Source organism: Pteronotus mesoamericanus, unplaced genomic scaffold (assembly GCF_021234165.1).
Source record: "Pteronotus mesoamericanus isolate MK-2021 breed Mesoamerican mustached bat unplaced genomic scaffold, CSHL_Meso_final contig_311, whole genome shotgun sequence".
Lineage (NCBI taxonomy): Eukaryota > Metazoa > Chordata > Mammalia > Chiroptera > Mormoopidae > Pteronotus > Pteronotus mesoamericanus.
In genome coordinates, this window is record NW_026555132.1 from 249,389 (window position 1) to 262,671 (window position 13,283).

General features: G+C 37.3%; 1 protein-coding gene across 5 annotated transcripts in view; it reads left to right on the forward strand.

Moving 5' to 3' along the window:
• Positions 1-13,283, forward strand: part of ANAPC1 (anaphase promoting complex subunit 1) — a 101,239-nt gene that overhangs the window by 72,772 nt on the left and 15,184 nt on the right. For all 5 annotated transcript variants that reach the window (XM_054575551.1, XM_054575548.1, XM_054575547.1 and 2 more), the window contains 9 exons: positions 30-120; positions 218-271; positions 1,655-1,848; positions 5,388-5,474; positions 7,545-7,662; positions 9,468-9,545; positions 10,677-10,744; positions 11,726-11,864; positions 12,275-12,361. In XM_054575551.1, the coding sequence (XP_054431526.1) occupies positions 30-120; positions 218-271; positions 1,655-1,848; positions 5,388-5,474; positions 7,545-7,662; positions 9,468-9,545; positions 10,677-10,744; positions 11,726-11,864; positions 12,275-12,361 (916 nt within the window). The remainder of the gene's footprint in view (positions 1-29; positions 121-217; positions 272-1,654; positions 1,849-5,387; positions 5,475-7,544; positions 7,663-9,467; positions 9,546-10,676; positions 10,745-11,725; positions 11,865-12,274; positions 12,362-13,283) is intronic.

Consider the following 13,283-nt stretch of genomic DNA (forward strand, 5'->3'; position numbering starts at 1 on the left):
ATAGTAAATTTCTTATAATCTGTCTCTAGGCAAGCACATGTCTACATAATTGCAGGAGCCTGTTTGTCTTTGGGTTTTCGATTTGCTGGCTCAGAAAACTTATCAGCATTTAACTGTTTGGTAAGAAGTATCTTAGTTTATTTTGTTTCTTTTTTTACAAAGTATGCTTTTTATGTGCTTCCTCCTGACTTCACATTTTTTTCTTTTGTTTTTGCAGCATAAATTTGCAAAAGATTTTATGACTTATTTGTCTGCACCTAATGCTTCTGTGGTAAGTCTTTTTATGGAGTCTTAAACTTGAAGAAAATTCACATACAATGCAATTACTTATATATCGTCAATCTTTGCAGTTTGAATTTAGAATGGGAGATTTGAAGGTTTGCCTTTACTCTTTTATTTTTGTTCGGGGATGTTATTTAGGTGAGAATATGATTACCCTTGAAGGGTACACAGGTCTCTAAATGTTGTGACAAGAGAATAAAAAAAAGCTGTATCCTTCATGGATTGTCGTACCATCTGTCATTCTGTCTCAGTACTGAATATTGGTCATTGCCTTTAAAAAACTAGTATTTAGTAAAAATGCAATTGTTTTTAAGGCATTGATGCTCTGATACGAAGACTGCAAGATTTTATTTGCTGATAAAAACCATGCAGATTTATGCATCATTGATTTTTTTAAATTTTAATTTTCTATTTTTTTTAGATTTATCTATTTATTTTTAGAGAGAGGGGAAGGGAGGGAGAAGGAGAGGGAGAGAAACATCAGTGTGTGGTTGCCTCTCTACTACTACTACTGGGGATCTGGCACAGAACCTAGGCGTGTGCCCTGACTGGGAATTGAACTGGTGACCCTTTGGTTTGCAGGCCAGCGCTCAGTCCACTTACCCACACCAGCCAGGGGCAGCATTGTTTATAATATGAGAAAATTGGAAACATCAAAGAATCTAGAAGTAATTAAGTAAATTGATTCTAATATGTCTGTACATTGTTATACAATGGGGCTATCAAAATCATGTTCTAGAAGAATTTGTTGTGAGTGAGATTGTTTATAACAGATTCAAAGGTTAAAAATATTGTGTATAGTAATGTCTTAATTTCATTTGAAAAAAATATGTATATAAATACAGGAAAAGATTTAGAGAAAAGGAAAGGCAAAATGTTTACAGTAGTTCTCTTTGGGTGTTTCTTTTCCAAGTAATTGTTATACCTTTTTGATATTTTATTTTTTGAATTTTCTACATTGAATCTAAATTTCATAATCACAGAAAATATTTGTTTTTATAGGTTGTTTGTTTAAAAATTATCAACATTTGTAACCTAATGATATCCAAGTTAGTTTTGATAATGAAGAAATGTAATACAACAATTGATAATAAAGTAATGTTGACCCTGGCCAGGTAGCTCACTTGGTTAGAAAGCATTGTCCTGATACGCCAGAGTTGCAGGTTTGATCCCTAGTTAGGGCGTAAAGAAGAATGAACCAATGAACACATAAATAAGTGGAACAACAAATCGATGTTTCTCTCTTTCATTTTATCTTAATCCCTTCCTCTCTTTCTCTCTAAATAAAAATAAATAAAAATAAAAGAAACATAACGTGATAGTTGATAGTAAAGAAATGTAATATAACAGCCTTCTTTTTGTATATTTCCAGACAGGTCCTTACAACCTGGAAACGTGCCTGAGTGTGGTGCTGCTGTCTCTGGCCATGGTCATGGCTGGCTCAGGGAACCTAAAGGTTTTGCAGCTTTGTCGTTTCTTGCACATGAAAACAGGCGGTGAAATGAACTATGGTTTCCATTTAGCCCATCATATGGCCCTGGGAATTCTATTTTTGGGAGGAGGAAGGTAAATGAATATTTCTTTGATGAGATCATGAGCAAGATCTATAAGAGTGACTTATTTTGAATTTGAAGATGCAGAAAACTTTTGATTCTTACTAGCTGTTACCTTATCTGGAGGCATATTTACACTATAAAGGGGCCTTTTTATGGTTTCACTGTCAATTTATGCCCTACTTTGTAGACATACCAACCTCTCCTTAGCATACTTAGCATCATTGCGTTTCTCAGAAGAGTATGAACTCAGTACATCATTTGCAAGCCTCTTGTTCCTCACTGTTGAAGGATTTTACCCTTTTACTAAAGTGTTTTCTTGTAAAGGTCACGAATGCTACAGACAACAATCCTATCACATTTTATTAGTTTTCAGTTTCTTGCTCTCTTACCATGATGTGTCATTCCTAACCACCTTATCTTTTTATAAGACTTCCCTGGCTTTTAATGATCTATATTGAATACGCATTAAAAAGTTGTACAAATCAGGAGCACAGCTCAGTGAGTGACCTGTGGTGGTAGTACTATGCAGATCAAGACATAGCTGAGAACACCTGTCTATACTCTGGCCTTGCCTCTCCCAATCACTGATATTTTACTTTTGCCCAAAAGTAACCACTAATTATTGCTAATTTTCTAACAGCTTAGATTGGTTTTGCCTGTTTTTTAAATTCAAATGGAATCATACACTATGTATCCTTTTGTAACTGCTTTTGCTCAGCATTGTTTGTGAGAGTGCTGTTGAATTCCACTGTATGATAGGAATCAATAGCCACAGTTACTGATTTACTCTGCTGTTGATGGGTATGTGTGTTATTTCTAGTTTGGGACTATTATGAATAATGGTGTTATGAAGATTCTTGTTCATGTCCTTATTTGGTATATGTAGATCTATGCACTCAGTGGAATTGGGTCATAGGGTATATGTTTATGTTCAGTTTCTGTAGACAGTGCCATCGATACTCCCAAGTAGTCATACCATTTTACAGGTCCATCAGCACCATGTGACATTCTAGTTGCTCCCCATCCTTGTCAACACTTGTTAGTAATCTTAACTTTAGCTGTCTGGTAGTAGTATCTCATTGTGGTTTTAATTTCCATTTCCCTGAATAATGATAATGACCAACTAGAAAACCTTGTGTGATGTCCAGATCTCTTGCTACCTATTATCATATTGGTTTGTTTATTTTTTAAATTTTATTTATGGTAAAATGCCATAAAATTTACCATCTTAAATATTTTTAAATGTACAGTTCAGTAGTATTAAGTATATTTACATTTTTGTCACAAAACTGATACTCATATACACTTTAAACAACACCTCCTCTATTTCCCCTTCCCCCAGCCCCTATCAGCCTATATTCTCCTTTCTGTTTCTATTTATTTGTCTACTCCACATTGCTTTATCATTGTCATCCTGGGGCCTTTGTCAGTTTTGTATGCTCTAGTTATCTTTTCCTACTCTGTGGCTTGCCTTTAAACCCTCTTAATGATGTCTTCTTTTGAGGAGAATTATTTTTATTTTATGGTTTGTACTTTTTTGTCCTTCTGATGAAATATTTTTCTACTTCCCCTCTCCCTGCCACACCAAATGAATATATTCTTTTATTTGTCTCCCAGAAGTTTTTTAGCTTCTCCGTTCATTAGAATTTAAAAACTACCTGGAACTGATTTTTTTGGCTCAGTGTTAATTGAGAAGTTTATCTTCACTGTTCTGCGGAGCCATGTTTGTTATAAATTAAGTGTTTGTATATATGTGTTTATTTTTGAGCTCTTGTATTCAGTTGGTCTATGTTTCCATACTTGCACCAATACCACACTTTCTTAATTATTTTAGTTTTATAGTAAGTCTTGATAGATGGTAGAATAAACCCTCCAAACTAGGATTTCTTTCTCAATAGTATGTTTTTCTGTTCTTGGTGCTTTATAGTTCCATACTATTAGTATTGGATTCCCTTTGTGATTGTTGCAGTAAATAATCTGCTAAAATGTTGATCAGAATTGCACTAAGTCTGTACATGGGTTTGGGAGGAACTGAAGTCTGTTACAGTATTGAGTCTTCCAGTCTGTGAATGTGGTGCTCCCCTGCATTTACTTAGCTCTAGTGTGTGTGAGTTTGGTGCACAGACACTATTTCTACAAGTCATGTTGGTTTATTTGTCCACTTTAAGACTGATCTAAACTTTGGAACTTGCCTTTCCAGAGCATAGAAAATAGGTTATCAAAAAGGTTGCATGCCCTTTTGACAGGTTTTGTACACTTGTCCTTTAATTATTTAGAATGAGGAATGGCTGATGAAATGTTAATTTAAAAATTATTACTTTATGATTTTTGAAATTCTGTTTTCCTTTCAAAATAAGCCCCTGCATTATTTTTATTCTCTCATTCAACCCATCTTTCATCATTACATAGTATATGACCCTACTTGCTCTTTCATGTTGAGTAGGTTTCCTCCCATGCTGCCTCTGCTTTTCTAGTGGTTCCTGGTTGTTTAATGGTTATGTGTACTCTGTGACAGCATTTAAGTTTCTGATAGCACAGTTACACCCTTTCGTTTAATCTCAAAATTCCTAACATTAATATCTAATGCTTGTATTTGGATTTTGGCTTTATCAAAATGGTAAAGAGAAAACACACATGTCAAAATATTTCCTTAAATTTTGAAATCTTTTCTTCCTAAATTAATTAAATATGTGTGTATGATAAATGCTAAATTCTTACCCTGTTTGAAAATACAGACAGGGGAAAAAGTTGAGGGGGGTGGCGTGTGTGTGTATAATAAAATATATAAGTATGTTGAATAGCTTTACAGTGGTTTTATGTGCTGTCCTGTACCATGTTAATTTCAAAATATCTGTAAGACAAACTAGAACTAATCTGCCCATTTGTCATGCTGAATTTGAGCAATATTAAAATAATTAAAGGAAGATTTAAAAAGATTTTGCTTTATTAAGAGTTTGTGGTTTTTATAAAATAAGTTTATAACTGATAGCAGAGAAAAGCAATTTGTATTTTGAGAAATAGTTATTTATACAATCATTACAACTTTTAAATGATCATTTTGCCTTTTTTCCTTAATTTAGCAGTCTAAGGAATTGCTCATGCTTACAGAAATAAGACTTAGGAGGTACCTAGTAAAAAAAACAACTCTTGTGTTTTTCAAAGTAATGTTCATAATTTTATAAATAGGTATATATAAAACTGGAGAAGAAGGAGGCGTACTCTGTACATGACTTTTTAAATGTCTGTAATCTCTAGGATTGCATTCATGGTCCTCAGTACCATGCTTATTTTAGGTTAAAGCTTTGCTTATTACTTCAAATTTTGTAATTTAACGTCCATGGGATGATGCTTGTGCTGTAAGTAGTACATGGTCTTGAAATGGTTTGTGGACTGAAAAGTGAAATGTTCATAGCATTGACACATATTTTCAAGGCCTTGCTAAACGATGGCTTGTCACAAACAGAGCTCCAATTGCCTGGTTTTCAAGAATGCCTTGAAAGTTTGACGGTATCATTAATTCCATCTGTACCTCCGGAATTTATCTTGCAGGTACTCTTTGAGCACATCAAACTCCTCCATTGCCGCTCTCCTCTGTGCCCTTTACCCACACTTCCCAGCTCACAGCACTGACAATCGGTGAGTCCAGTGATCCTGTTCTCAGCGTGATCTTTTTTAAGCTATCTAGGGGGATAAGTTGATCATGTTTGGGGTTCATTTCCAAAAGCTTTATTGTGTTCTTGAACTTAGTTATCTTTCTGGCTGAATATTTGAAAATGTTTCTCTCACAAAGTGTTAGACCAGAAGAGAAGTGTGGACATCTGATGACTGGTTGGTCTTCCACTGTACTCCAACCAGTAGAACCTAGAAGTAGATCAACAGGGTTATCTTTAGGGAAAAATTCATCGAGCAAGAGATAGTATCCATGAAGAGCTGAATATGGTACACTTTGTGCTATAATTAATCTCAAGAGGGAAATTTTTCTGATGTAGTGGCAATGTCTATATGAATTCTTTTTTTCTCTTTTACTTGAATGCCAAGGAGTTTTATATAAATGACATGGAAAGGACAAGAAAAGCAAAATGCAGCAAAAAGTCAGAGCCAATTTAGAAGCAGCAGTGAGCAGTAGAACCTCAAACACACAGGAGCAGTTTGACAATACAAAAGCTGTGCCGTCAGAGCACAAAGAGCCACCCACGCTTCTGTTTCCCTAGACATTCGGGTACAGCAGATCTCCTGTGCATGGAGTAAGGGAAGGAAATAGCTGCTTACATCTCAGTGACATCTGAGATGACCATTGTTCTCACCTGAAGGCACCCCAACAACTGCTCAGGGATGAGGCCTCATTGTGGTAATGAAACCATCATTTTAAACTGCATTGCAACCCATAGTGAAAGTTCTTTTACAAAAGTAGCCTGACCTGAGGCCCAAGCAATGGTAGGTGGCACATAAGAACATTATCATTAGGAAACATTTTTGGGCTCTTGTGGTTGGTTAGGGTACAATGGAGAGCCACATTCACATATTGCTGGTCATAGTATTAGTTGGTTTAGCTATTTTAAATGAAACAATGTGGTGTTAAACACAAAGAAGCTTATGTGACTGGTAAATACCAATTTTTTTCTGGCCATGATTGGTTTTATTTCTAATAGATTTGTAGAGGTGGGTAGATTTTGGTGGGAATAGGGAGGGTGTTGCTGTGACTAAATTTAAAAAATAATGTGAAGTCTCATTTCGTTCTTCTCTTTAGAATCTTAAAATACAAAAACTTTTTTGTGTTTAAATTATAAAGCAAATTTTAAAGTTAAAAAAATTTTTTGAAAACTTGCAAAGCATACACAAATAAAAAATTGTCATTTTCTCACATTATTTTGGGGTGCACTATATTCTGTGTGTGTGTGTATGTGTTTGTACATCCTAGTAGAAGAGCTTTCCCATCTGAGGAAAACTGGCACTGTTTCTTCTCCCTTCTTCCCTACCAGTGCTAAAGGGGAGGAAAAAAAAAACTAACTAGAAGTAAATCTTTTAGGAGGTGAAAAGAGGTGCCCATGTTGAGCAGAAAGGGAAATTTGAAAACTGATTTTATAAGTGGTCAGTTTATTACTATGTGTTTTCATGTTAAATTTTTACTGCCCTATAAAACCTTGTAACTGAAAACTCAAGAATTCTTGTGTAGCCCTGGCTGGTGTAGTTCAGTGGGTTCGGTGTCATACCGCAAACGGAAAGGCCTCCGGTCTGATTGCTGGTCAGGGTGCGTTCCTGGGTTGTGGGCCAGGTCGCTGGTTGGGGCTGTGTGAGAGGCAACCTATTGATGTTTCTCTCCTTCTCTTTCTCCCTCTCTTCCCCTGTCTCTAAAAATAAATGAATCTTTTTTTTTTCATTTTAAAGAATTCTTTGGTACAGGATTAAGTGTTTATAATTTTTTAAAGAGAACTGCTCCATGATTTTTTAATCGGATCGCCATGTCTTCCTTCAGAATAGCTGCCATTGCAAGATTTTAAAGAATTCTTTGGTACAGGATTAAGTGTTTATAATTTTTTAAAGAGAACTGCTCCATGATTTTTTAATCGGATCGCCATGTCTTCCTTCAGAATAGCTGCCGTTGCAAGACACTAGTGTCTGCCTGGCACAGCTTGTCAGCCGCAGCAGAGTGTAGAGCTCAAGCTGTTGTCACCTGTTGATTACCTTCTGTCTGTTTTCGGTGAACAGGTATCATCTCCAGGCTCTGCGGCACCTGTATGTGCTGGCTGCAGAACCACGGCTGCTGGTGCCTGTGGATGTGGACACAAACACGCCCTGCTATGCTCTCTTAGAAGTTACATATAAGGTAACTCTTTCTCCCTGTCATTTGTAATTTTATTACCACTCATTTATCTTTGCAGGTCAAAATATTTGAAAAGTATTGTCCTTTAAAAGATGAAAGTAGTAAGTTGAACCCTCATAAAAACTGAAGCTTCTGAAGTTCTTGCACATCCTTCTGAACAATCAGGCTCATTTATGGTCTGGGGTCTAAGATCTTAGAGATGAACAGCCGCTCTTTCATCCTTAGAGCTTGTTTGAAAGTGTCCTTGTTAACTTAATGTGGCTGATGATGGTGTTCTAAAAAATGAATGGAGTTGAAACCATTCTGAGATTTGTTAGTAGAGTGCTTTAAAGCCTGTGGTCCTGTGTTTGATGAGAGAGCTTTGATTTAGGTTAGATGCAGGAGTAGATCACACATAATGAATCTTTCCTTTATTCAGAAAATGATTAAGTACCTTCTATGTATCAAAATTGTGCTAGGCTCTGGGATAAAGAATATGACATTGCCATATTCCTTGTTTATCTACTGGGGAGCCAGGCATGGATGCCATTAGAATAGAGTAGTAATCAGAGGTATGTGTGGAATGCAGGTGGAGCAGAGAAGTGCTTCGTCCTGCTGTGTGTGTGTAGGGGGGAGGGGGTGATGGGAGGGGAGGCAAGGCAGCCACTGTGTTTTGGCTGAGGATGTGCCAACTGCAGGGGCACGGTCTCAGCAAAGAAGGCGACATGAGGCGAGGAAAGTGCATGTTGGCAGTACTGCTCTCATTGGAGTGCAGGTCTTGGAGTGATAGAAGGTGATGCGGACCCACAGAGAGTTGTAGACTTGACCGCTTTGAGACTTGAGTATCAGAGAAGATCTTTTGCTATTTGGTACCCTGTGTACAAACTGTGGGGAAGAAGTGTAAAGTGGAGATGTTTCATCTTTGTAGCTTCCTCTAGCTCAGTGATTTTCATCCAGTGTGCCATAAGAATTTTTAAAACATGCAATACCTGACTGTTTAGTCTATTTAGATTGTTTAGTCAGAGACTAAATAGTCCCTTAGATTATGAAATAAAAAAGTGACAACAGCCAAGACGACAATAGCTGTCCAGGGTAAATGAATCAAAATTATACTTTTTTTTGGTCAGATTGGCAAAAAATATGAGGGGGGACCCCCAAAAACTCAGAATTTATTTATAAAAAATTGTGTATTTATTCTTCACATGTTTAAACTTAAGTCACCTTCAAAGTACTCTCCATTTGATGCAATACAGCTATTGAGACTTTTTTCCACTGCTTAAAAAATTTTTTGAACTTGTCGATTTTGATGTCTTTTAGTTCTTCTGCTGTTTTTTTGTTTCACCTTTTCCACATTGGCAAAATGTTTCCCTTTGAGGACTTTTTTAATCTGGTAAACAAAAAGAAGTCACTCGAGATGATATTGGGTGAATAGGGAAGGCGGGGCTTGGGAGTTATGCCATTTTTGGTCAAAAGCTGCTGAACACCCAGCACAGTGTGGGCAGGTGCGCTCATAAATCCCCCATCATGAAATGGGCAAATGCATTGAGAGTCTTCAAAAAAAAATTCCCTGAAGCTGAACGCAACCTCTCATAACAATGCCAGCTGGTACACTGATACAGATGGGCACCTAGAGCACACGCCTAGCAGAGGAAGCCTGTGCTACAAGGGGCCTGCCCTCCAGAAGATAATTTCATTTTTTTGTTTTTTGTTTTATTTTTGGTGTGCTGCAGAATTTTAGTAATTAGTTTAAGTGTGCCATGAGATGAAAAAGGTTGAAAACCTCTACCCTAACTCCATAGTGAATGTGGCTGTTTTTCTTATTTGTGAAGGGCACTCAGTGGTATGAGCAAACCAAAGAAGAATTGATGGCTCCCACCCTTCTTCCAGAGCTCCACCTTTTAAAGCAGGTAAGTCAGATATGATTTAGGGAGATCTATCCAGAGGATAAATTCAACCATAGCAGCTTAGCACAGAAGATTGCTAAATGAAAGCCTGTGCTTTCACAGTGGTGTCTTTTTTTTCCCCCTCCTTCAAATGAGTTAGTTTAATTCCAGGTGGTTTGGAATTTGGGATGGAACAAAGACTGAAGAACATGCTTTTGCAGGATTCTGGGCTGGCTTTGCTGTGACCTCACAGCTAAGGTTGAAATGGTAGAGTGAGAAGAACTAAAGAGATGAGCCACTGCAAGATTATTATTATTATTTCTTTCTTTCTTTTTTTTTTTTACAAAAGTTTATTTTTAAATGTACAGCAAGCTCCAGGACAACCCTTCATTCTAGCTATAGGTGACAACAGATGTTACAACAGGGAATCCAGATGTTAAAACAGGAATAGAATTAGGGATCACTGTTGCCCCAGGCACAAAGAACAGCTCCCTTTTTTGTCATATTTCTTAATACCACCTGTGGCTAAGGGGCCTTTTCCTGCAGCAAGGGTCCCCAACCCCCAGGCCAGGGACTGATGCCAGTCTGAGGCTTGGCCGCACAGTGGGAGGTGAACAGCAAGCAAGTGAAGCTTCATTCTGCTCCCCCGCTTCCCCCAGTACCTCCTGAGCTCCATTCTTCACCCTGTCCATAGAAAAGTTGTCTTCCACAAAACCGGTCTGTGACACCAGAAAGGTTGGGGACCACTGCCCCATGCATGGCCTGTGTTTTTAGCTCCTTCTCCTCTTTTTGCTTCTACTTGAATGCCTAATCTTCCTCATCTATCTTCTTGGCCTACTTCTGGGCTGCTTCTTGCCATCTTCAGGCTGGACATGGTGGCTATCCCCGTTTCCCACTTTCTTAGTGTTTTGCAGGAAATAGGAAAGCAGCCCCAAAACAAGTTGTCATGGGGAGTATGGAAGGTCTTTCCTAATAGGTTAGATGGCCTCAGAACATGACTCACATGCATCTTTGTCTGGAAACGGAGCTTGTTAACCTCACAGTATCTCTTTCCAGCCTAGTTTTTCTTATTTCCTCTGTGAAGCATGAGTTTCATTTTGTCAGACTAGCACTTTTTCAGCATCGGGTTGACTGTATTTACATTTATCTTGGCAGATTAAAGTTAAAGGCCCACGATACTGGGAACTGCTCATAGATTTAAGCAAGGGAACGCAGCACTTGAAGTAAGTATATTGAATTTTTCAGATGTTTCTGTGAAGTGAATGGAAGTATATGGGAAGGTATAAATTACAGATTATTATCTAGAATGGTTCTTATCACCCTTAGATCTCATCCAGCACAATATCTTTGAAACAATTGTGTTAGAAAATGAAAACTTTAATGCAGAAAGGAAACCCTACATATTTATGTTTATTCATTGAGAAACTTGAAGTGGCTTAATTTGGGGCAGTAGTAGAATTGTATGTTGGAGCAATGATGAACAGTTTAGCTCAAGAAAATAAGAGTGATACGTATCCCCACAAAGGAAACTTATGACAATTGAGTTGATGTTTGTCAGATGACATTTTCTGTTGTGCCCCTTTACCACTCTCTTGTTAGATTGTTTTCATAAAATTAAGATTATGGTAGATTGGTTCGGGGTAGAAATTGTCATATGTAAGTATTTCTTTAATGAACAGAGAATGGTAATAATTTTATACCTGCAGTGGTATGTAAATTAAGTCTTTAAATTTCCAGAAAATTTAACAAGCTCGCAAAAGTTTTTATAGTTTAGTCCCACTTTTTATTTCCTCCAAACTATGTAATGGCTATATTCTGTATTGTTCTGTCTTTAGATTTGCAGCATCCTTTTCTTTGTTGCACACCAATCAGCAGCCCTTTCTTGCCTTTATGACCCATACATAGCGCTAAGGGACATAGGGAACATGCAGGCATATCAGATAAATACTGCCTTTGAAGCTCACACAAGTAGACAGAATGCCTTCTTATTCAACAAGTTCCATGAATCTAGATGCTAAAGAAAAACAACTTTATTTTGGCTGTCTTATAGGGCCTGATTTAATTTTAGACACAGAAAACAATCATATACGTTAGTGGAAAATGGTGAAGACTTCATTTCATAAGACATAGTGTTGGGAAACATCGTTTCTGACCAAGAACCACCATTAATATCTCATATTAAATTTATTCTTGTTTTCTTTCAGGTCAATCCTTTCCAAGGATGGAGTTTTATATGTTAAGCTCAGAGCAGGCCAGCTCTCCTACAAGGAAGATCCAATGGGATGGCAGAGTTTGTTGGCCCAGACTGTGGCTAACAGGAACTCTGAAGCTCGGGCTTTCAAGGTAGAGTGGATTGATAAAAACCGAAGAAGAGGGAAGAGTTCCACATCCCATTTACCCACCTAGCAGTTTTGGTACTGTTGAGATGGATCTGCTCCCTTCTAGTTTCTAACAATCTAGTTTGCTTTTCAGTTAGTCAGTGAGTGAGGGGGCAAGCCTTTTTTGGGGAGTGAGAAAGACCTATTATTGGCCTTTTGATGATAGTTCATGTTAACTGGTACAAAAAGCTTCTTTTAACTTCTGAGAACAGGTTGATGAAGCTGTAGCAAGTTTGTACCACCTTGGGTTTTGTGGGATCATTCTGTGAAGAAAATGAGGTAGATTTCCTACAACTGGATACATTACCATTTGAAACATAAAGAAAATAATCCATATATCTTACTTATATTTGTTATTGTTTGTTTATTTTTTAGCCTGAAACAATTTCTGCATTCACTTCTGATCCAGCACTTCTGTCATTTGCTGAGTATTTCTGCAAACCCACTGTGAACATGGGTCAGGTATATATTATATGGTTTGCTCAGCTCCAAGAGTATAATTTGTTATTATGTCTACCTATGGACATCACCGAAAAAAAACTGTAGTACCCCTATCTAGCTCTGACATTGATGACATGCCTCAGGTACATTGGCTGATTTTTGCATGGCAAATATATATTTTTCCATAGTCAAACACTATTAAATTCAGTAACTTTCTACCTCAATAGAAGAAGCAATTTAAAATTTCTAAGACACTGATTTTAATAGGTGATAACTTTATGTTTATTCTTGTACTGATTTATGTTTTCAATGTTTACTTGTTTTTATATAATTTTTAAAATTTTGTTTCCTCTGTATTTTATGACCCTTCTTTCTGTTGTGGTTATAAAATTGTTTTCCTCAGGATTCAGGAGTCGCCCAGGTCACTGATTTAATCCATCATTGCAGATGACAAAGCCCGGATGTAGGAATCAGATGACCTGGGATTATTAGCTTGTTGCCTACAAGTGTGTGTGGCCTTGCGAAAATTTTTAACCTCTCCAAGAGGCAGTTGACCCTCATTTTTAGCAGTGGGATTATAGTAGAAACTACCTTACATTCTTGTTTAGAGGGTAAAGTGGAATAACCTGTCCCTTCTAGTTTATTGACTCTTTACTATGTATCGGCATACCTCAGAGATTTTGCAGGTTGGGTTTCAAACCACCATGGTGACGTGGGTCTTGTGGTGACATAGGTCTCACAGTGACATGGGTTGTAATATTTTTGGGGGAGGAGGGTCTTGTATTCAGTTCATAAAAAACGCAAAATCTGTGAAAAGCAGTAAAGCAAAACGCAGTAAAATGAGGGATGCCTATATTAGACACTCTGCTCAGTACCTTATGTAACTTTCTCATTTAATTCTCACCCTGAGGGTAGGCACTTTATCATTGAGGGTTTATAGATG